General features: G+C 40.1%; 1 protein-coding gene and 1 long non-coding RNA gene across 2 annotated transcripts; one reads left to right on the plus strand and one right to left on the minus strand.

Annotated features, from left to right (window-relative positions):
- Positions 1–2,504: 2,504 nt before the first annotated feature.
- On the plus strand, positions 2,505–18,786 carry LOC109158870. Its single transcript, XR_002050460.1, has 3 exons — positions 2,505–2,516; positions 3,352–3,357; positions 18,700–18,786. It is a non-coding gene; the product is annotated as an uncharacterized LOC109158870 (long non-coding RNA).
- Positions 18,787–20,767: 1,981 nt separating this feature from the next.
- LOC109158687 (vetispiradiene synthase 3-like) lies at positions 20,768–23,094 on the minus strand. The gene is made up of 6 exons (XM_019306582.1): positions 22,981–23,094; positions 22,240–22,880; positions 21,926–22,144; positions 21,682–21,820; positions 21,347–21,598; positions 20,768–21,245 (listed from the first exon to the last, which is right to left on the minus strand). Exons 1-6 carry the CDS (start codon positions 23,077–23,079, stop codon positions 20,949–20,951), a joined length of 1,647 nt encoding a protein of 548 aa, XP_019162127.1. The 5' UTR covers positions 23,080–23,094; the 3' UTR covers positions 20,768–20,948.
- Between the last annotated feature and the right edge of the window lie 787 nt (positions 23,095–23,881).

Raw genomic sequence — 23,881 nt, forward strand, 5'->3', positions numbered from 1 at the left:
CTTCATGATGAAAATGATCTCTTTATCCTGTTAGGGAAGAAAATGTTTGACATTGAATCTCTTATAAGATTCTCTATATGTATAAGCCTTGATACATCTAACTCTTGCTTCCTTTGTAAACTTGTATTGCTTTTCATTCCTTTCTGTGGGAGAAGTCTCGCTACATACTAGCTAAAACTTTTACTGTGTGCAAACCTTTACTGTATTGAATCTTTTTATTTATAATGAAGAAAAGATATTGAGTTACTGCCTTCAACTACTTCAAGAGTCTTACTGCCTTGAGAGTCTTATTGAGTCTTGCTACACTGTGTTGGTAATTGTTTGAGGAATTTCTAGGAAAATGATTGTCATAACATTTATTAGATTTTGAGATGATAAAATGATTGTATTTGGTAAAAATTCTTAAATATAGGAGGCTGCAATTCAAAAACAACAAACTCAACCTGAGCTTGGAGAGTCAAATGCATGGTTCGTGGCAGCCGGTGGCCTCAAGAAAAGAGGATCTGTTTATGGATTTGGATCAGATACACCACGCTACTTCTTTGAGGCTGTGACGCAAAAGAATTCAAAATCCGGACAATCATTGGCACATGCAGTTTATGAGGATCAAATTAAGGAACTAAATGAAGAGAAGAAGCAAATGAAGGAAAAATTGGCATGGTTGGAAGCGGAATTTGTTGCAATTCGTGGTGCAAATCATCCTTGTTTTCAGTCTACTAATCCAGCCGTTAGCCGTGAAAGTAGTGGTGTTGGGTTAGATGATCTTGAGCAATATATCCAAGATTCTAACTTTTTTTTTGGTGATGGGTTAGATGATCTTGAGCAATAGATCCAAGATTCTAACTTTTTTTGTGATGGGTTAGATGATCTTGAGCAATAGATCCAAGATTCTAACTTTTTTGTGATTTAGGAAATATTTTGATTGTATTAGAATTTTGAATGATGGTGGATATTAGAATTGCAATATTATGTATAATTAAATTTGCTATTGAAATGTATAATATTTGTGTTAGGAAATTACTAGTTTTAAAATTGGTAAAGCAGTGTATAATTTGTACGAAAAGTAGCAATAGAAACTGTAAATTACAAAAAAAAAAAAAAATATTTATTTATTAATTTCCGACCACCAGGGGTCGGAAATCTGGAACAAACGAATTGGATCTAGATTTCCGACCGCCCGATCGTCGGACTTTCCGACCACATAGTGGTCGGAAATATGGATCCAAGAATGGTCTTGCCCCAGATCCGACCCCGTGTGGTTGTACTTACCGACGACCAGGTGGTCGGAAATATGGATCCGTCCAAGTATCAAACTCGTCGTTTGTTTCTGACGATTATAAAAATGTGCTCGCTATTTCCGACCACTCTATCTGGTGGTCGGAATTAGCAACGGGCCTTTTCCGGATCCCCATTTTGGTCAGAAAAGTGGTCGGAAATCGTGTTTTCGACCCAATTTATGCTGTTTCCGACCACTTTTGGGTGGTCGGAAATCTGTTGATTTCCCGCAGTGGAGCGTTGTCTGTCAATGAATACTACACAAAATACAGAGCATTATGGGAAGAGATGAACACATTGAGGCCGATTCCCCTATTTAAGTGCAATCCAAGATGTTCTTGTGACTTAGTTGATGAAATCAGAAAGGAGATGGATACGGATCAGGTAATCCGATTCTTGCAAGGCTTAAATAAGGATTACAACAACTTAAAATCGAACATAATTGTCTTGGATCCCTTGCCAGAAGTGTATAAAGTCTTTGTGATGGCTGATTAATCTAACCAACTCGAGTTTGGGAGGCCAGGAGATCAATCATTCAAATGCAGTGCAAGGGTCCATGAACGATGAAAACATCTCAGCTGCTTTGAACACCTACAATGGCAGACAACCTAATGTAGTGAAGGAAAAATGCACTTATTGTGGCATGTCTGGACATACGGTGGACAAATGCTATAAGAAGCACGGTTACCCTCTCGGGTGGGTGCCTGGCTACAAGTCAAAAGGAAAGCAACAAGCCACCACCACAACTATGAACAATTCAATGGACCTGGGAATCACTACTAAGCAGCTGCACATGCAAGATCCTTTCTCTTATTCAAACTCAGACAAGCCAATCCTCCTCTGCACCTTCTTGTTCCAACACTGTTGCGGTAGTCTCGCTCCTTTATCCCCAAATTTGATGAACACACCATTGATGAAGGCACGTATTCTAGACCCTTTGTTAACTCCCTCTCATTACGCTCCTCCACCTGGATTCTTGACTCAGGAGCTACTAATCACATTACATGCTCTATAAATTTTTTTACTAATTAATTACCAATCTGCTGATGTGTTGAGGTAAATATAATAAAATTGACGATTCTAATATTTTTCAATTCAAATTGCATTTTTGGCTGATCAAAATCTTATACAAATATTCCTAACAATAATATAAATAGAATATCAAAATAAACATAATTATTAAAACACGCAATTTATCAAAGTTTTATAATATTAAAATAAAGAGATTACAATTACTAAATGTAAACATTAGCATAAAAATAAAATTAAATTTAGGAAAGCAAATAAAAAAAATATAAAGTTAGTACAAAAAGTAAATTAAAACCTAAATACAATATGATAGAATTTAAAAAAAAAATTAGCAGAAATATTTAAATTAAAATTTAAACATAATTTAAATAGAACGTAACATCAACATTGCATAATATTGATGTGGAATACTGGAAGGCATTGGAATTATGTACAACTGATGTATAGGACATATAATATTATTAATCGTTGGAAGAAAGAATGAGCTTTTCTTGATTTCCACAGCCTAAAATTTGTTAAAGGAGTACATGTTGTTCAACTTATTCCTAATGTCATCTTGTCAGCTTGTCAATAACATTTAGTAAAAAAACAGAACAGTTGACTGTGGAAGTTAAGTGACCCCACTAAGTATATATTATATAACAAAAATCGTGTCAATTTTTACGGCCAGTGGTGGAATTAGTGTTGTAATATGATTTTTTTTTTTTTTATATAAAAATTTTAAATTTGTATCATATTGACCCTTAGTTTATATTTGAAATATCAATAAACTAGGTATTCTGATTAATCTCATTAAATTTGACAAGAAACTAAATTATTTTCCTCAATAATTGTTAAGTAGTGAAATGTACATTATCATGTTTGAATTTTGTATTTATTTTTTTTTTTTTTGAAAAAAAGAAAGGGACCCCACTTATATTAAAGAGGCCCGACAACAAGTTTTGAATATAAAAAAGAATAGAAGAAAATCAGATAGATGGATCAGGCTGATTATTTATCGTCCTCGCTAAGGAATTGACTAGCAAATTCACTGATCTATGCATAAAGTAAAAGGTTAGGAGCTGGCTTATTAAGAAACTAACAGTTATACAATCTATTTCCACACTAACATGCCATCAATGCAACTAAATTATCATGTTTGATAAATAAAGTAATTTTTTTCTTGAAATTTTAGTTTTTAATAAAGAGTAATTTTCAATTTTAGTCATTAACTATATTGTGGCATTGTCACCTTTAATCATGTTCTTTTAATTTTGTCACATTATTATAATCTTGACTTTCATTTACTTACCATAATTAATTATTTTTAAAAAATAATAATAAATAAAATTATAAATAAACTATTTTTCTGAAATAATGATATTCTACCTAAAGAGTTTATTAGAATATATATATATATTCTCCCTAAAAACAATATATTAGAGAAAATTTCAATTTTGGTCACATGACTATAGGGACATTGTTAATTTTAGCACCTGACTTTCAAAAGTGTTAATTTAGTACCTTGACTATGTATTTTTTGTCAATTTTGATCACTCTGGCCGAATTAACGGTCAAATTTGGCCGAAAAAATTTAATCAAACATTTAGTCTATAATCTGAGGGGCAAAATCGTCTTTTGATCCTTTCTAGACTAAATGTTGGATTAAATTTTTTCGCCTAAATTTGACCGTCAATTTGACCAGAGTGATCAAAATTGACAAAAATTACATAGTCAAGGTACTAAATTGACACTTTTAAAAGTCAGGCGTTAAAATTAACAATGCCCCTATAGTAATGTGACCAAAATTGAAATTTTCTCCAATATATTATATTGAAAAGCACAATGACAGCATGAAGTTAATAGTCATGATATGTGGATTGATGACTTCTAGATTTTAGTGGTAGTTTGAGCTTTTCTTGAAAAGTTAAGTGCATACATCATTCAAGTTGGAAGTGTCAATCTTTGGCCTGAGTATAATATTATTGATCTTTGGAAGAAAGAATGAGCTTTCCTTGATTTCCACAGCCTAAAAATTCTTATATTACAAGAGTTTCAACTTATTCCTTGTGTCATCTTGTTAGATTATTGTCAATAACATTTAGTAAACAAAACAGGACTGTGACTATGGAACTTAAGTGGCCCCACTGAATGAATATTGTATAACCAAACGGTCCAAACTCATGATCATGTCTATTTCTCCATGCATCGATCATGTTCTACACAACTATGTGGACCATACTATCAAAATATTAAATAATGTATATTCAGTATATAAATAATATATTTTTAATATATTAAAAATGTACATTATATTAAGAGAAAGTATATTATTTAAATACTGAAAATACATTATTTTGTATAATGTACATTCAATACATGAATAATGTATTTGTTATTATGGTCCACACAACACTGTATAGATCATTGTCCATACAATAATTTGCCTCCATGCACGTGGCCGGTAGAATTAGTGTTATAATATGATTTTTTTTGAAAAGAATTTGTGCCATATCGACCCTTAATTCACACTTGAAAAAAATAATAAATTTATGTATTCTTACTAATCTCATCAAAATTTGACAAAAGAATTTAAATTCGTTTCCACAATAATTCTTAAGTAGTGAAATGTAAATTGTCATATTTGTAAATTCACTTTTAGTGCAAATTATGCCATGGAATCGTGTTCACCGAGAATGGTGAACACAAGGCAAAACGACGTCGTTTTTAGACAAAAAAAAAAAAATTTCGCGGATGTGGAGTTAACGGCACGCGTTTGATCAAATTATGAATTTTCTGTTATGAGATTATGAATTTTATGAAAATTCATAATCTCATAACAGAAAATTCATAATCGCATAACAGAAAATTCATAATCTCACAACTGAAAATTCATAATCTCATAACAGAAAATTCATAATCTTATAACAGAAAATTCATAATCTCATGGTTCCAAAGTGAATGTGTAGGCATGGTTCCAAAGTGAATGTGCAGGCATGGATTCATAATTTATGAATGTCCGTGATTTCGGACGGGAATATATAGGCATGGTTCCAAAGTGAATGTGCAGGCATGAATTCATAATTTATGAATGTCCGAAATTATGAATGTAATGAAAATTCATAATCTCATAACAGAAAATTCATAATCGCATAACAGAAAATTCATAATCGCATAACAGAAAATTCATAATCTCATAACTGAAAATTCATAATCTCATAACAGAAAATTCATAATCTTATAACAGAAAATTCATAATCTCATGGTTCCAAAGTGAATGTGTAGGCATGGTTCCAAAGTGAATGTGCAGGCATGGATTCATAATTTATGAATGTCCGTGATTTCGGACGGGAATGTGTAAGCATGGTTCCAAAGTGAATGTGCAGGCATGAATTCATAATTTATGAATGTCCGAAATCTTTGTTCACCTTAAATTAAAGTGAAACCGCAAAATGTGAAAATAAAGAAGAAAAATCACGCAATTAATTAAGAAAAAAAAAAAAAAGATAACGGTGTACTAACACCGTTTGAACCCGGTTCCATGGCATAACGTCTGCACTTTTAGTCCTTGGACTAAATTGTAGAATTGTCGCATTTAGTCGAGGTTTTTAATTTTGTTACATTACAACTTTGACTTTCATTTGCTTGCCATAATTAGTTATTTTTTAAAATATTGTTATTTTGCCATTTAATATGTAATGATTTCAATTAAAAGATTTTACAACAGAGCATGATAAATTGTATGTTGGGGCAAGAGCTTTGATTGATAAAATTACATGTTAACCATCTTTATTAACCAATTAAATGAATAAAATTTTAAGCAATGACTAATTATGACAATTATATAAAAGTCAATGATGTAATGTGATAAAATTAAAACAATAAACTAACTATAACACTGTCAGAATAGTCAATAACTAAAAGTGAAATTTACTCATTTCTAAAATATAAAATTTTATTTCAAATCTTTTGGGTACTTAGATTTTATAAATTCACTATGAATTCCTTATATTTTTCACCAACCAAAAAATAGAATATAATGTTATTCCTTTATTTCTTTTCTATAGAATTTAACCATTCATTGTATATATTTTTTCAGAAACTAATTTTCTTATAAAGTAATTATTGTGAATATATTTATTGGGAATAACTTTATTTAGAAAATTAATTATCATATTTAGTGTTATCCTATAAACATAAGAAAGTACACAATATGTGTGTGTGTGTGTGTATATATATATATATATATATATATATATATATATATATATATATATATATATATAATTAGGTTTTAGTGCGGGTGGCAGCCCCCAGGTGTGGTTGTGCAGGGAGAGGAAAGCCATTGATTTGTTTAAATCAACGTCCAGGATTACCGAAATTTTAAAAAAAAAAAAAAAACATGGTGACAATTTGGTATTTTTTGCAACTAGGTCAAATTTAAGGTGTGTGAGTTTTGTGCTTAAGGTGCGTGTGTTTGTGCTTAATGTGAGTAGTTGTTGAAACTTAAGGTGCATAGGTTTTGTGCTTATGGTGCGTGAGTTTGTGCTTAAGGTGCATTATGTTTCTTCTTTGCGCACCATTCTCTGTGAGTCACGGGTAGTTCAGACCCTCAAGAAGAACAATAAATTTGAACTGAGGGGTGGTTCAGACTAGGGGTGTAAACGAGCAGAGCTGAGCTCGAACCTGGATAGGCTCGTGCTCGAGCTCGTTAATGGAGGCTTGGCTCGAATTCGAGCTCGAGCTTGAGAACTGATGCTCGAGCTCGAGCTCGGTAATTTTTGGACTACTCGAGCTCGGCTCGAGCAGGTCGCTTGTTCGAGTTCGAACTCGAGTTCAATCTTGAGCTCGAGTTCGAGCTCGATTTTGATTTTGAATTTGACCTATTTAAAACTTTTGATTTAAAATTCAAACTACTTTGTTTTATTCATACATAAATAATAGAAATCTTTTAGGGCTATTGAATTTAAAATTTTAATTTCTAATTGTTATTTTTATATATTATTATTATATTATATTATGTATTATATGGCTCGCGAGCGACTAGGCGAGCCACGAGCCTAGAATATCTAGGCTCGGCTCGACCTCGATTACTAAACGAGTCGTTCGAGCTCGGCTCGAGCTCGATTTTGACCGAGCTCGAGCCGAGCTTTGACCGAGCCGCTCGCAAGCGGCTCACGAGCTGCTCGGCTCATTTACTCCCCTAGTTCAGACCCTTAAGAAGAACAAAACTTTTGAACTGAGGGGTGGTTCATGTTGAGCATATAACCATTAATGCGCAATCCAAACTATCAGCTTAAGCTTTTAGTTGAGATGGAGCACATGCTTCAATTTGGTATCAGAGCCAGACTAAAGGTCATGGGTTCGAATCTCTACGTCACCCTATAAACGACTACGGTCCACGTGTTACTTGGAACCCACCGCACACATGAGGGGGCGTGTTGAGCAATCCAAACTATTAGCTTAGGCTTTTAGTTGAGATGAAGCACATGCTTCCCCTCAATAAAAACAAAACTTTTGAACTGAGGAGTGGTTCATACTCTCAAGAACAAAATTTTTGAACAAAACTTAATGTGCGTCATTACTTAAGCTAGGTGCGTTGTTATAACACTTAAGGTGCGTTGTTCTAATACTTAAGGTGCGACATGTTTCTTCTTCGTGCACCATTCTCTGTGAGTCACGGGTAGTTCAGACCCTCAAGAAGAACAAAATTTTTGAACTGAGGGGTGGTTCAGACCCTCAAGAACAAACTTAATGTGCGTCATTTTAACACTTAAGGTGCGTTGTTATAACACTTAAGGTGCGTTGTTCTAATACTTAAAGTGCGTGTTTCTATCACTTAATGTGCATCATTTTTAGCTCCTTTCTTCGAGACACGCGTTTTTATTTTTTATTTTTTTATTTTATTTTCATTGATTTGAGCCGTCAACCGCACGGGAAGATTTTACCATACCTGAATTATCCTTCCCTATATATATATATATATATATATATATATATATATATATATATATATATATATATATATATATATATATATATATATAGGGTCAGGTTCCTGTGAGGTCAGGTCTTCCCGTGCAGCTAGTGCGGCATACACCATTAGGTATGCATAAATGCACCACACAGTGTTCGTAAATACACCATTATGTGTGGTGTATTTTTTTTGTGTGGTGTATTTTTTGACATTTCATTCCGGTGTATTTTCGAACACTGTATGGTGCATTTATGCATACCCAATGACGTATGCCGCACTGACCGTACGGGAAGACATGACCTCACAGGAACCAAATATATATATATATATATATATATATATATATATATATATATATATATATATATTTTTTTTTTTTTTTTTTTTTTTCTTTACTTCCCAGTCAAAGTAGGTTTTCTGTGAAATGTTAGCTGCCAATTAAGAATGTGGTATTCTTTAATCTTATCCGTGAAATAGTTCTTTGACTGTGAAAATATTTATTCCAAAAAGTTCAAAAAAATAAAATAAAAAAATTCAATGCATTAAAAAGACATCATATATAATTAATGAAGTTAAACATGACAAATACTTTACGAAACAAAAATCTTATATATAAAACATAAAAGACAATGAAGTCGAACTCGGTGGGGAGACCAATTAGTTTATTGTTTCCGTGTAGGAATATAATTATGGATCCATGGAACTCTAAAGTTTGGAAGAAATTCAAATTCATAGTGCACATTAATTCTACCACATGAATAAGAAAAATTGATACGAGTTACGTTTGGATATACCTTATATCAATGTGTTGGGTAAGGATGATGGCAATATACATTCTCTGGGGTTACTTAATTAGTCTCACGAATCAATAAATTTAAAAACAAAACACTATATATCATATGAAAAAGAAATTCAAACTTAGCTCCAAAATAGGTAGCTGAGTGAGTAGTTTATTTTTTGTTTTTAGAGTTAATTTTATTTTTGGTCCTACTGTTATAGGGATCGATACCGCGCGTTCAGCAGAACTGTAGAAGGGTGATCAAAGCTAGGGTTCAACAGCACACTCGATTTCTCTCTCGGCTTCAGATTTTCTCTCTACAATTCTCGTTTGTGTATAATACATATATAAATATGTATGTTTGCTAGACTTTGAGGCTATTTAGTAATTCATAAATATGTATGAATTGATGATTTAGTTTTAGTAATTATTTGATAGAGTTGGAGGCGGATGGAGATGGGAGAACCGAAGAACTACGTACTCTAGGAATTATTGAATTAAGTATTGGCGAAGGATTATTGAATTATTGGATTTCTCCCTTCTACGAACTCTTAGATAGTTAGATCTACACATTGCCTAAGAATTAAGATATTATATATATGATTTTTTTATATAAAAAAAAAGATATTATATATATAATTTATTTATTTATTTTCTAAATATGGTCTGGCCCGCAGGCCGGCCCGCAACCCGCACGGGTTTACCCGCGCGGGCTCTGGCCCTCCGCGGACCATGCCCGTTAGGCCCGCATTTTCGCGAGCCTAATTTCTTGTGGCCCTAACCCGCCCCATTGCGGGGCGGGTGCGGGCTAACCCGCGGGCTTCGGCCCACTTTGACACCCCTAGCGACGGCGGCGCCGTGGTGGCCGGAGGCCTGCGGCGGTCTGATGACCGGCCGGCCGCCGGACATTGAAATTTCTCCAGATTGTACAAAAAATGTCGGCTTTCCACAGAATGATCAAAATCTCCAAACTGGAGAGAAGAATTTATAGAAAATCCAGAAAATACAGAAATTGGGGGAAATGCTAATGAGGCTCTGATTGTGACTGGAATTTATGATCAGATCGTGACTGGAACTTCAGATCCTATTGCGACTGGAACAAATTGATCGCAACGCAAGGTGTGAATCGAGAGACGATTGGACGAATGTTGGTGGGAGGCGATTGCCGGCGACGCTGTTGCCTTCATACGCAGAGGCTTTGTGAAATCAAAGTCGCGGAGGATAGAGACTTGCAACTGGAAATCAAGGTACTAATTCTGGTAATCTTGATTCGATTTCACGAAAGAAACACGAAGGCAAACCTGTTTTAGCGATTAATGAGTCTGATTGGGTGGAAAATTTCTCAAAGAGAAGCCTCCAATTGAGGTGATTAGGGCAAAATTCCAGAAATCCTTACTTGGAATTGGGGGATAAAACGACATTGGATTGGGAGAAACATGGAAGGAGAAGCTGCGGACATGGTTGCGTGAAGTTTCAGAGGGCTAATGTCTTCAAGATCCTGCATCAACTCTCACGCATTGATTGTCTCCGACTCGCCGACCACCGGAGTTCTGGCAATCTTCTTGTCGATCATCTGAGACCACGTCATTGCTCCCGTCAACCTCGCAGCGAACTCATCATTAGAAACACAGTATCAAACAGAGCTTTTTCCCAGTTCTGAACGGTAACACCGTCGCCTCTTCTTCACTGGAATTTTGATTCAGAGGATCTAGCATTAAAGATCCAAGGGTGGAGGAAGTGTGAGCAACCATGTGATGGCTTTCAAGCATTATTCAAAATATTCATTTCAAATAGAAGCAAATCATCGCGAATGAGAAGAAAGAATAAAGAGAAGCTTAGACATGGCTTGATGTAATTACCCCTGGACTTCACGGCTTTGGGATGGAAAAGTTAACGGTGGACCAAAAGTGGAACACTTAACATAAGAGTGGTTGCAATGTGGCAAGACAAATAATGGTGGACTAAAATTGGAATGACCTCTATAACAGTAGGACAAAAAATGAAATTAACTCTTGTTTTTATTTTGGGATAACGAGAGAAATCGCATAAAAAAGAGTCTATGCATTGGGCTCGATCGAGAGATCAAGTCTTGATAATAATCAAATTTGTGACCTATACTACTTTCTCAACTTATTGCACAAAGAGTCATTGTCTCCACTGAGATTCAAACATCTGACCTCCCATTTAAGAAATTCACAGTTATATCGCTTAACCATAAGGTCTTTGGCCATAAACTAAAACTAAAATATCATCCGAGCCTTCACTGTCATTGAGGCCATTGAACCATTTGGGCATGTACCATCGTTAGTTCGTTCATTTCGTACGCTATGAGCATTGCAAACTATATGAGCATTGCAAACTATACCATGGGTCATGGTTTACCTTGAATTAATATACGTATGTAATTAATATTTTTTGTGCTTATAAATAAATTACAAATACATAATTTATTAACAGGAAGCACATAAAGCTGAACCACTCAGAACATATTCTGAAGGAAGAAAAATATAACAAATTAGACTAATTAAGCAATATTGAGTAAAAATAATACATATATCAATTATTTATATAATAATTATTTCCATATGAACGTATGTAACTGTTAATTCCATTATTTACAATATACATAATATACTTTAACAATGTAAAAAAAAAAAAAAATTAACATTAACTACTACAAATTTATAGGCCGTGCATCGCACGAGTATCATACTAGTTTAAAAACAAAGCACTATATCATATGAAAAAGAAATTCAAACTTAGCTCCAAAATAGGTAGTTGAGTGATTATTTTTTGTTTTGTTTTGTTTTGGGATAACGAGAGAAATCGTATAAAGAAAACTCTATTCAACCTATGACTTTCTATTTAAAAAACTTATAATTATGCAACTTGACCACAAGATCATATCTTTGATTATGAACTAATACTAAAATATTATTCAAGACATCAGTGTCATTGAGCCTATTGAACCATTTGGGCATGTGCCATCATCAGTTCGTTCATTTTTTACGCTTATGCCATGAGTCAGGATTTATCTTAGACCTTGGTTCAAAGTAATATTTAGATTATACGTATGTAATTAACATATTTTGTGCTCATAAATAAATTTTTTGAATACTGCCCATAAATAAATTACGCTCACATAATTTATTAACAGCAAACACATAAAGATGAACCACTCTGAACCTATTTTGAACGAAGAAAAATATAACAAATTAGACTAAGCAATATTGACTAAAAATAATACCTCGGCCTCGTGCGACCGAGTTCGGGGTCCGCGACTTGGCGACCTCCGAGTGCCCGACGCTTGGCGTGGCGGCCTGCGGGAGCACGATTCGGCCGCTGGTGGGTCGTTGGCGGCCGGCCTCGGACCCAACCTGTCTCGAGCCGACACGCGATCGCCCAACCGTTCCAGGGCGGGCCTGGTTTGGGTTGGGGCCCTTCCATCATCACTGTGCTGACGGCCTCGGCGGCAGCTCCCTCCTCCGTGTCTGCCCGTCGGGCGGGGGGAGTTGACTTCCCCTTGTGTGGCCCGTGCCGGAGGTGGCACGGCGCTTGGCCCGCTGCGCCCCCTGGAGAGAGGTAGAGGTGGAGGCGATACGGTGCTCGGCGGCAGGCCCGCTTGGGTGGCGCCCAAGTCGGCTGTTCCTCTGCCCGAAGGCCCGCCGCAACACGGGCCAGTGCCGTGGAGGCTTGTTCGAAGACCGGCACCCCCTCTTGGATGAGGGCGCGAGTTGGAGCGGTAGCAGCGGGAGCCACGGGGGGTGGCGCACCACTGCTGCGGTGGTTGGTGAGCTGGGCCCTCAGGTCTCCTCCCGACCTGTTGGAGGCGGCCGGTTGGACGCTGGGGGCCCTGTTGGAGCAATTCCCGTTGGCGACGAGCTGGGTGCCACGGGAACTGTTGGTGTGGCGAGACTTGAATCTCGATCTCGTCATGATAGCAGGTCGTGGTAGACCACCAAATATAGAATACGCTTGAGCTGGTACAGCAGCTCTCAACAAGAGCACCAATGATGGATTTAATTCGCCCGGGGTAGCCCGAATTATTAAACCCGGATAAGAATACGTACGAAATAAATAGTATAACGCAGAGATATCGTAAGGCCGCAGGGACCGTAGGTCACAGGGACTGTATATTGTATTAATTGTCACTAATAAGCTATTACAAGACTTGATTAGGACAGTAATGCTAGAAGATAGTAATTCAGGAATAAGTGTGTTGTATCCCTGTTTAGGACAAGAGGGAGGCTTTTTATATCAGCTCAAACCCCCCAACCGCACCCCTAGGAGAGGGGTTAGTTGGATCGGTCCGCTTTGACCGCGCCCCCTCCGGGACCGGGTCCAAGGCAGACCGACTTGGCACGGCCGAGCTGGGCGCGTGCCGAGCTCGGCCTAGCCGAGTCCACCATGGACCGGCTCGGCCACTGCCGAGTCCATGGTGACGAGCTCGGGTATACCGAGCCCGTCCGTGGCCGGGCTCGGCCCAAGGCCGAGATGCTTTGGGCCGACCCGGCCACGGCCCAAGGGACTGGGTCGAGGCTTCTCTTCTCGGGTCCGTCTCTCCGGGTCGGTTCGTTCTAATGGAATTAATTGACCCGGGGTAGGCCCGAATCAACGAATCCGGATAAGAATATGTACGAAATAAATAATATAACGCAGAGATATCGTAAGGTCGCAGGGGCCGTATATTGTTTTAATTATCGCTAATAAGCTATTACAAGACTTGATTAGGACAATAATGCTAGAAGATAGCAATTCGAGAGTATGTTGTGTAAGATAATGATCAGGGGTCCTTTTTTAGGACAAGGAGGGAGTTTTTTATACCAGCTCAACCCCCAACCGCACCCCTAGAACCGGGGGTGGTTAGATCGGCCCGCTTTGATCGCGTCCCCTCCGGGACCGGGTCCAAAGCGGGGCGACTCGGCATGGCCGAGCCGGGCATGTGCCAAGCTCGGGCTAGCCGAGTCCACCATGGACCGGCTCGGCTCGGCAGTAGCCGGGTCCATGGTGACGAGCTCGGGTGTACCGAGTTCGTCCGTGGCCGGGCTCGGCCCATGGCCGAGTTGCTTTGGGCTAAGGTGTTGGGCCGAGGCGCCTCGGGTCCGTCTCTCCGGGTCGGTTCGTTCTGGGTCCAATATATCCATCACGAGTCCCCCACTCTCTTCGTTGTGATATGTCGACAACGATAGAGAGTAGACATATTGCGAGCTGATTCCCACGCGATTGCCCTGAGTTGATAATTAGCTGACCTCCCGTGACCGAGCTCACCATGACCGAGGCACCTTGGGCCGAGCACGGGGCCCCACCACTATGCCCTGGGTCTATTCCATACTTCCTTGTTCCGTTTTCCCGGGTCGGTTTGCTCCAATCGTAATATATCCATCATGAGCAAGACTTCTTCTCTTCCGCATTCCTCTTTGGCTGACTTTGGTGTGATTCCATTGCAATCGGGACTTCTTCTCTTCCGCAAGAACACTAACAAGTCTTGGGCTCCCTGGCATCGTGTATGAGACTTTGATTTCTGAGTTCACCTTTGGGCGAGCTCACGAGGTAGTCGTCCTCCTCTCGGGTGAGCTCAAGAGGTAGCCCCTCTTGGCCCGATGTTCCTTGTGTCGAGGCGTCTTGGGCCGAGGTTCATTAATGAGGGAGAGTAACACGAGTCGCACTCCATGGGTCCGAGCCCCACACGGTCGACCCCAAAGTGGCCGACCCCAACGTGACCGACCCCAACGTGGCCGACCCCAACGTGACAGACCCCAACGTGGCCGACCCCAACGTGGCTGGCCCCAACGTGACCGACCCCAACGTGGCCGGCCCTAACGTGACCGACCCCAACGTGGCCGGCCCCAACGTGGCCGACCCCAACGTGACCGACCCCAACGTGGCCGACCGCAACATGACCGACCCCAACGTGGCCGACCCCAACGTGGCCGGCCCCAACGTGACCGACCCCAACGTGGCCGACCCCAACGTGACCGACCCCAACGTGGCCGACCCCAACCTCAAGGATTAGACTTGATAGCGGCTTGATTAGCGTCATCCCTTCTTTATCATATGGGTTCCGTCTTCCGCTCCACCACTTTGTACTTTTCCTAATATGCCTCCCCCCCCCCCCCCCGGAGGTAGGCACATTAGTGTCTCTCCTCTGGGAGGTGGGCACATTTTATGTCTCCCCTCCGGGAGGTGGGCACATTTTATGACTCCCCTCCGGGAGGTGGGCATATTTTATGGCCCCCTCCAGGAGGTGTGTCCTTTTGTACCTTGCTTCGATAAGCATGCTTCTCCTCCCGGAGGTGGGCACATTTTATGTCTCCCCTCCGGGAGGTACTTCCTTTTGTCTTTGCTTTGTTAAACATGTTCCCCCTCCCGGAGGTGGGCACCTTTTATGTCTCTCCCCTCCGGGAGATACTTCCTTTTGTCTTCGCTTTGTTAAACATGTTCCCCCTCCCGGAGGTGGGCACCTTTTATGTCTCCCCTCCGGGAGATACTTCCTTTTGTCTTTGCTTCGTTAAACATGCTTCCCCTCCCGGAGGTGGGCACATTTTATGTTTCCCCTATGGGAGGTAGACACATTGTATTGACTTGGCGTTTTGAATGGACAATCAGCTCTCCCTTATTGATTTTTTTTTTTTTTTAGCACAATGCCTTATGTTAACCGCTTGAGCCTAATCCCCTGGACTAAGCCGCAGGGCTCCTCCGCCGGGGTTAGTACGCGAGGTCGGACCTCGTGCCCCCTTAGGGTGCGTTAGCCGCTTGAGCCTAGTTCTATCGGACTAAGCCACCGGGCTCTTTCGTCGGGGTTGGTACGCGAGGTCGGACCTCGTGCCCCCTTAGGGTGCGCTACCCGCATGAGCTAAGTCCTGCCGGACTAAGTCATCGGACTCCTCCGCCGGGGTTGGTACGCAAGGTCGGACCTCGTGCCCCCTTAGGTACGTTAGCCGCTTGAGCCTAGTCCTACCGGACTAAGCCACCGGGCTCTTCCGTCGGGGTTGGTACACGAGGTCGGACCTCGCGCCCCCTTACGGTGCGCTACCCGCATGAGCTAAGTCCTGCCGGACTAATTCATCGGACTCTCCCGTCGGGGTTGGTACGCGAGGTCGGACAGCGTGTCCCCTTGGGGTGCGCAAGCCGCTTGGGCCGAGTCCTGCCGGACTAAGCCACCGAGCTCTTCCGTCGGGGTTGGTACGCGAGGTCGGACCTCGTGCCCCCTTAGGGTACGCTACTCGCATGAGCCAAGTCCTGCCGGACTAAGCCATCGGACTCTCCCGTCGGGGTTGGTACGCGAGGTCGGACCTCGTGCCCCCTTAGGGTACGCTTGGGGAGGTCGGGTGAGTACTCGATTCTTACAACATCGTTGGAAGGACTTGAAACATCGTTGGAGGGGACGCTCCACCTCTTAAAACGTTGTAGGATGAGACGTCCCACCTCTTGGAACATCATTGGAGAGGATGGACCACCTCTTGCCACATCTTTGGAGGGGACGCTTCACCTCTTAAAACATCGTTGGAGGAGACGTTCCACCTCTTGAAACATCATTGGAGAGGACGGACGACTTCTTGAAACATCATTGGAGAGGACGGACGACCTCTTGAAACATCATTGGAGAGGACGGATCACCTCTTGCAACATCTTTGGAGGGGATGCTCCACCTCTTAAAACATCATTAGAGGGGACGGACCCCCGGGTGGACCGGGCGGGTCCCTTTGTGGACCTCCTCTATGACTGACACCTAATGTAGCAAGGTGTCATTAAAGGACTTCTTGTAGTGTATAACTGTATATCACGGGGGACTATGTAGGTTCTCCCCACCGGTTTGGCTTCGACCTTGTCAAGGGGCAAGCAACCCATAACATGTTCTTCCGTTAGGTAGTGAGTGGGGCGTCCCCCATGTACTACCGTTAGGTAAATGCCAAGGTCGGGGGCGGCACGCACGACCGCAACCATGGGTTAATAAGAACATATGTCAATATTTGAGCTCCTGGGGTTCGGGGGAGCCGGGTGCTCGACCTATCACGCCCCCTTGGGAGGGGCGGGGTAAATGTAGGCACCCCTCGAGAGACGTCGGGGCCAAGCAAGAGGGCTCGGACACCTCTTTGGAGCCCCTCAACGGGGTGGGTCAACAAGGTGGTAGCTTGTTGGGGCGCGACCATCCCCTCTGGGAGCTCGTTCATTCGCTTACGGAGTTGCTCGACCTCGTCATGATTGGTGCTTGGAGCTCGACCATTTGTTTCCTGACCTCTCATCTCGGGAGGCCTACTCGCATCGCGGCGGCGCTCAGGGCCCGCGGCTTGGCGACCTTCTGGGACATGATTCCTCCGCTTGTAGTGCGTTAGGGGTTGGCCTTGGGCCCAACCTATCTCGGGCCGACACGCGCATGCCCAGCCTCTTAAAGGCGGACCTAACATGGGTCGACCTCCCTCTATCACCCTCTCGATGGTGATCTTGGCGGATGTCACCCCCTCCCACGTGTCCGATGGTCGGGGTGAGTTGACATCCTCTTCGATTTGAGTGTTGAGTGCCCGGGGTAGCCGGGTGCTTGGACCGGTGTGCCCCCTGGAGGGAGGTGGAGGCGGGGTCGGCGTCCTTTGTGTGGCCTCCAGACCGTCGTGCGCACCTCCTCGGGGACCCTCTGAGAGGGGAGCCAAAGTCGTGGAGGATTGCCAAAGGGTAACCGCCCCCTCCTGTAGCGGGGCGAGATTTGGAGGAGGGGCGATGGAAGCTGGCACCCCACCGCTGCGATGGTTGGTGAGGTGATCTCTCAAGTCCCCGACCTGGTGAAGGCGGCCAGTTGGAGGCTGGGGGCCCCGTTGGGGCCGTTCTCCGTTGCGGCGAGCTGGGTGCCACGGGAACCGTTGGTGTGGTCGAGATTTGGATCTCGACCTTGTCATGGTAGCTGGTCGCGGTGGACCACTGAATACAGAACACGCTTGAGCTGGTACAGCACCTCTCAACAAGTACACCAATGATGGAATTAATTGACCCGGGGTAGGCCCGAATCAACGAATCCGGATAAGAATATGTACGAAATAAATAATATAATGCAGAGATATCGTAAGGTCGCAGGGACCGTGGGTCGCAGGGACCGTATATTGTATTAATTATCGCTAATAAGCTATTACAAGACTTGATTAGGACAATAATGCTAGAAGATAGCAATTCGAGAGTATGTTGTGTAAGATAATGATCAGGGGTCCTTTTTTAGGACAAGGAGGGAGCTTTTTATACCAGCTCAACCCCCAACCGCACCCCTAGAACCGGGGGTGGTTAGATCGGCCCGCTTTGACCGCGTCCCCTCCGGGACCGGGTCCAAAGCGGGGCAACTCGGCATGGCCGAACCGGGCATGTGCCGAGCTCGGGCTAGCCGAGTCCACCATGGACCCGGCTCGGCTCGGCAGTAGCCGGGTCCATAGTGACGAGCTCGGGTGTACCGAGTTCGTCCGTGGCCGGGCTCGGCCCATGGCCGAGTTGCTTTGGGCCGACCCGGCCACGGCCCAAGGTGTTGGGCCGAGGCGCCTCGGGTCCGTCTCTCCGGGTCGGTTCGTTCCGGGTCCAATATATCCATCAACATATATCAATTATTAATAATAGACTCAAAATGTCTCATGCACGGACATAATTTGTGAGACAGTCTTGCACAAATTTTTGTCATGACTAGAAGTAGTGTATCTTTTCACTCCATTTTATGACCGACAAAACTCAATCTTTAATGGTGCTAGGTGGGTCAAAAAGCTATTGTTTCTTGCCTTCCAAAACTGTTGTTTGAAGATTTTACAACAAAAATTGTAGTCGGAAGCAAAGATCAGTAAAGCTGTAAATGCGGGCTGCCGGGGCGGGCTAAAAAGCCTGCCAAGAATACGAGCCTAGGTAGGGGCAGCCCGCACCGCCCCACCTTAGGCCGCGGGCCCCCGCCAAAGCCCGCCTGTTTTTATTTTTATTTTTATCGTGTGTGATGTGTCCCTAAAATTTAAACTATAATGTGACTATGTTAATAACTTAATTGCTATCTACTTAAAACACTTATTCATATATAAGAAAATAACATAAATTTGTTCATCACAACATGACAACAATGACAACAATAGGGGTAAGTATAATTACCGAAAAACGTATAACCGATAACCGAACCGATCGATAATTTCGGTTAACGGTTATAAGGCAAAAAAAAAATTTGATTATTCGGCTATTCGGTTATTTATCGATTATGAAGGTGTAATAACCGCGGTCACCGAATAACCACACTATTATTTATATTATTATATTATATATATATATATATATATATATATATATATATATATATATATATATATATATATATATATATATATATATATATATATATATATAACTAAAAAAAAAAAGGCGTGCTGACGGGCAAAAAAAACCGTTTTTAAAACGGGCTTCAAAAACATTAGCCCACCCCGTCCTTTTGGCGGGTGGGGCGGGAAAGTTCGGCAGGCTAAGTCCATTTTGACGGCTCTAAAGATCAGACAGAAGGACGAGAAAGTGACTGATTGTGACGAAATTCATTCAAAATATCAATTAGGCATTCGCTTATAAGTATTTATTTCTAATTCGGGAAAATGAATGAGGAAAGATCAATGTTGAAAATATTATGTAAAAGAAGTGACTGATTGTGACTCTGTAGCCTATTGGCATTGCCATTTTTATGGACTGAGAAAGTGGATTCATTCAATACCTTTGGACTGAAATCATTGTCAATCAACACCCTGCATTATAGGGAGATAATGACATTGCCACAAGCTGGTTCCTAGAATTGATTACTATCATCATTTAATAAAACTAGTCAAAAATTACAATTTTTTTTTTTTTTTTAAATCTCTGCTTACTTTCGAGGATAGTGAGATGAGAAGAGAATACAACCATAATAAGAGAAACAGGCATGACGGGCAAGCCGTATTTAAAATTTTACAACAATTGTAAATAAACCTACGGTAGGGCTATAACCACGCACTATGCTCAACAAATACATTTAATTTGCCACACAAAATATATAATAATAATATCTCAAAATTGAAATTATAGCATGCAATTTTACAATCACACTATAAACAATTTTGGACTTGTGCGATAAAAAAAATGTTTTTAATTTTTTTAAAATCATTAAAAAACAATTTTTTGAATTATTTATATCATTATATATATAAATTAAACACTTTAATTATACCAGGACTATGTGGTGTAATGGTATTTGAGTTAGACTTTCATTTGGAAGGTTGTAAATTCGAGCCTCAGTGGAGGTGTTGTTGGCTTTTTGTGTTTCAGTAGGTTGAGAAAGTATATGAACAGCAATGATGATGATAGTACTAATAATAATAATTGTAATGGATTGAAAAATAAACACAAGTATGAATATCCTCAAATAGTTAATGAATGTATTTTTTATTTTTTATTTTTTTTTGTGTTGATATGGATATGGGTAGATTTTTTATTTTCAATTTGTATCATCAAATAATGATAATGTTACACGAGAGTCTATCAATAGGGATCTTCATCTAATCTAATCTAAATTTTTTTTTTTTTTTATTATAAAGAAGGGGGATACCTACATATACACACTACTTGCCTCAATTAAGGTTAGAACCTTTCACCTCCCACTTAAGGCAGCAACCCGATACCACCTTCATCTAATCTATGAATTAACATTCACCACTCCTTAATAAAAATAAAATAAAAAAACTAAAACAAAAACAAAATTAAACTCATCCTTAAGATAAAGGATGTTCGAAAATTATTTATTACCAAATTTAAGAAACAGTTACAGTGAAGACGAGAACAAGTTCTTGTATATGACCAAGAACATAATAATTGCCCTAGCTAGCATAACTCAATAAGAGTTGCTCAAATAGGACACTTTATTATTAAACACAAAGTGCTATTAAAACATAACTAGAGCGGCACCGGATCCACAAGTAGGGCAACAATATGAGGCTTCAAGACTTTTTCAGGACAAGTATATCCATCTTGGTTGTGCTGATAAGTGACAAAAATAATGCAAGTAAGGTTGAAAATGCGTAAGAGAACTTCGGGAGATACAGGTGTTGGTTGAAGAAGCCCCTCATTCAAATCTTTCAATGCAAGGTCAGCCAATTCTTGAAACTTTTCCATTGCCTTTTCTAGTGATACGCCATATTCCTTCATGTAGCATTCAATACCAGTTGCAACTTGCCCTCTCTCTTTTTCTCCCTATTAAAATATATAGAATGAGTAGCAATAATGAAATAAGTTAGTTGATAAATGGGACAGATTGATGAACATATAATTGTATTAATTTAAACTAAAATTACATCAAAGGTGGCTATGTCGTCGATGAGTCTGCATATGGTGACGCCAGCTTCAAGAATTTTAGGATTTTTCATTAACCAATCGAATACTTTCTCATCAGCTGACTTCAACGTATAACAAGATATCGTGGACAGCAAATAGTAAGCGGAAGTAGCGAATGCGTTTTTTAGGTATTCAGCAAATGTAGGCTTTTGTCCTTCTTCATCAGCAAACCATTTGGCTTCAATAAAGTAGCATCTCACAAGTTCCTTCATCTATTAGCAAACAAATAGGTTAGAATCAGAGTAACCAATATAATGCAAATTATAATATAGATTAGCCCTTATAGTATATGTACCCGTTCCCTTCCATGTTGAACAGCATATGATCTTCCTTCCTTTGAAAGATCTTTTTCATCGCTGTCAAAAAGGTCTAACATAGCTTTATAGCTAATTTTCATATAGTCTGGCAGGTGATTCATTTCGTTAATGTCCCACCTGAAAATAAAAGATGTAAATTAATTCCAGCTTAGCATTTTATTAATTTCAAAATAATATAATATAATATAATATAATATAATATAATATAATATAATATATAACCTTTGTATGACATCTGTGTAGACCTCTAATTCTTCTACGGTACCATAAGCATCAAACGTGTCATCCACAATCGAAACAATTGAAATATTTTTAGCGAGCATAATTCGAGCCTTAGAATACTGAGGCTCAAAATATACCCCTAGTGCCCAAAAATAACATTCAACAGCTCTATCTCTTGCATAAGGAAGTTTTGTTGCAAGGTTCAAATCTTTCCACCACCTACACCAAATGTACTAATTAATTAGTTCAACAAATTATAGCTAGCTATATATGTATAGTAAACTAACAAATTAATTAAATAAATTATATTAAACCTGGAGACTTCACTGAGCTCTTGCTTGTGCAACATTTGCAGCAAATTAAAATCCAATATGGCAAAGCGAAGCAACTCATTATTCCTCGAAGACTCGTCTTCTTCTTGGTACACCGAAATGAAAAAGCGATGTTCCACTCTGGGCAGACCGGTGTGAAATGGCTGATCCAGGGCGTGAGTCACCAGCTTTTCTAAAGTGCTGTTGGGTTTCAGATTTGGTGCTGCAGATCGGAGACGAGTCGCCGCAAAAGCGGTCACGCCTTCTAAAACCTCATCGTCACTGCGTGTTCTAACGTACGAAGCTTCGTACAAACTCAGCAGACCCTTCACATCAGAGGTGTCTCTGAACTTCCCATTTCCGTCCAAAAAGTTACTGAAAATATCAGTAGAAATGTTGTAACCATGTTGCCTCATCAATCGGAACTGAAGAGCAACGGTTTCCAAATCATTCAAGCGGACGGGGTGGGTATAAATATGTCGGAGTTGATCATCAATCTCTTTCTCAAAGTGATATACTATTCCAAGACGTTCCAGCAAGTTAATGAATCTTAATTTTTCAGCCACATCATCAATGGTGTGCAGCAGCGTAGCCCTTGTTTGTTCCTTCAAAATCTCAATCTCTTTTGCATATGCTTCAGCAACCTGTATGTAAATATACATGCATGCACGTTACGAGCTAATTAAACTATATATACATGCAAATAAATATATATTCTAATTATTTAGTTAGTACTATAAGTACCTGATTGTCAATGGAGAAAGAATGGAAGCGATCAGACCATAAGCTAGGAGAGAACTTGGCAAAGGGGCGTACGATATGGTTTTCCAATTCGATTGCCATTGCGGGATTGGAGAAGGAGAAGGAGATAATGGAGATATATTTAATTATTAATTATATGTGAGGGTGAAGAAATGAAGGGCAAGGCAGCAATATTTATAGTCATAACATGCCTGATAAATAAAACGAATTATCTACAACCGCCAAAAAAATAATACAAATTGTCGTAAAGTAATTGGTACAGAGTATATAGGTAGCGAATATTAAAAGTAGGTACGTAGTAGCAATTGAAAAAATAATTCATTAATCTTATATTAAGAATCAAAGTTAACAAACCTTACTAAAAAGCTTATGAATTAAAATTATATTTAATTATTAATTATATGTGAGGGTGAGGGTAGGTAGCTGGTGAAGAAATGAATGGCAAGGCAGCAATATTTATACTACGTACTTTCAGGGACGGAGTCAGAAAATTATTTGAGTAGGGACAAAGTTTAAACAACGTTAGAAATGTCAATTACAAAATATCAAACAACCATAATAAGGATAAAATATACAATACATTATAAATTGCAATAGAATATTTTTCATAAATTACACGATAGTTAGAGTCGAATTAAAAAATATACTTGAGTGGGTGAAAATGTGAAAATATTTATGACAAAGTATGAAACATAATCAATTAGATAAAATAATTTGAACCAGGACTACGTGGTCTAATGGTCTCTGTTTGTGAATGCAGATGCAGTAGGGCTCGCTTGCCTCCCAGCAAGTAAGACTACACAGTTTTCCTTCTAAATCGTAACTGACTATATAGTATCCACTGATTTGTTTAATATCTTTCTAAATAGTGACTCAAATTTTT

The sequence above is a fragment of the Ipomoea nil genome, unplaced genomic scaffold (genome assembly GCF_001879475.1).
Source record: "Ipomoea nil cultivar Tokyo-kokei standard unplaced genomic scaffold, Asagao_1.1 scaffold2826, whole genome shotgun sequence".
Lineage (NCBI taxonomy): Eukaryota > Viridiplantae > Streptophyta > Magnoliopsida > Solanales > Convolvulaceae > Ipomoea > Ipomoea nil.

Excerpts from the sequence above, each read along its gene's own strand:
- LOC109158687 (XM_019306582.1), bottom strand. The coding sequence starts at position 23,079 with ATGGCAATCGAATTGGAAAACCATATCGTACGCCCCTTTGCCAAGTTC. Across the intron at positions 22,881-22,980 it reads CTTTCTCCATTGACAATCAG|GTTGCTGAAGCATATGCAAA; the intron begins GTACTTATAGTA and ends ATTTACATACAG. Across the intron at positions 21,821-21,925 it reads TACACAGATGTCATACAAAG|GTGGGACATTAACGAAATGA; the intron begins GTTATATATTAT and ends TTTTATTTTCAG.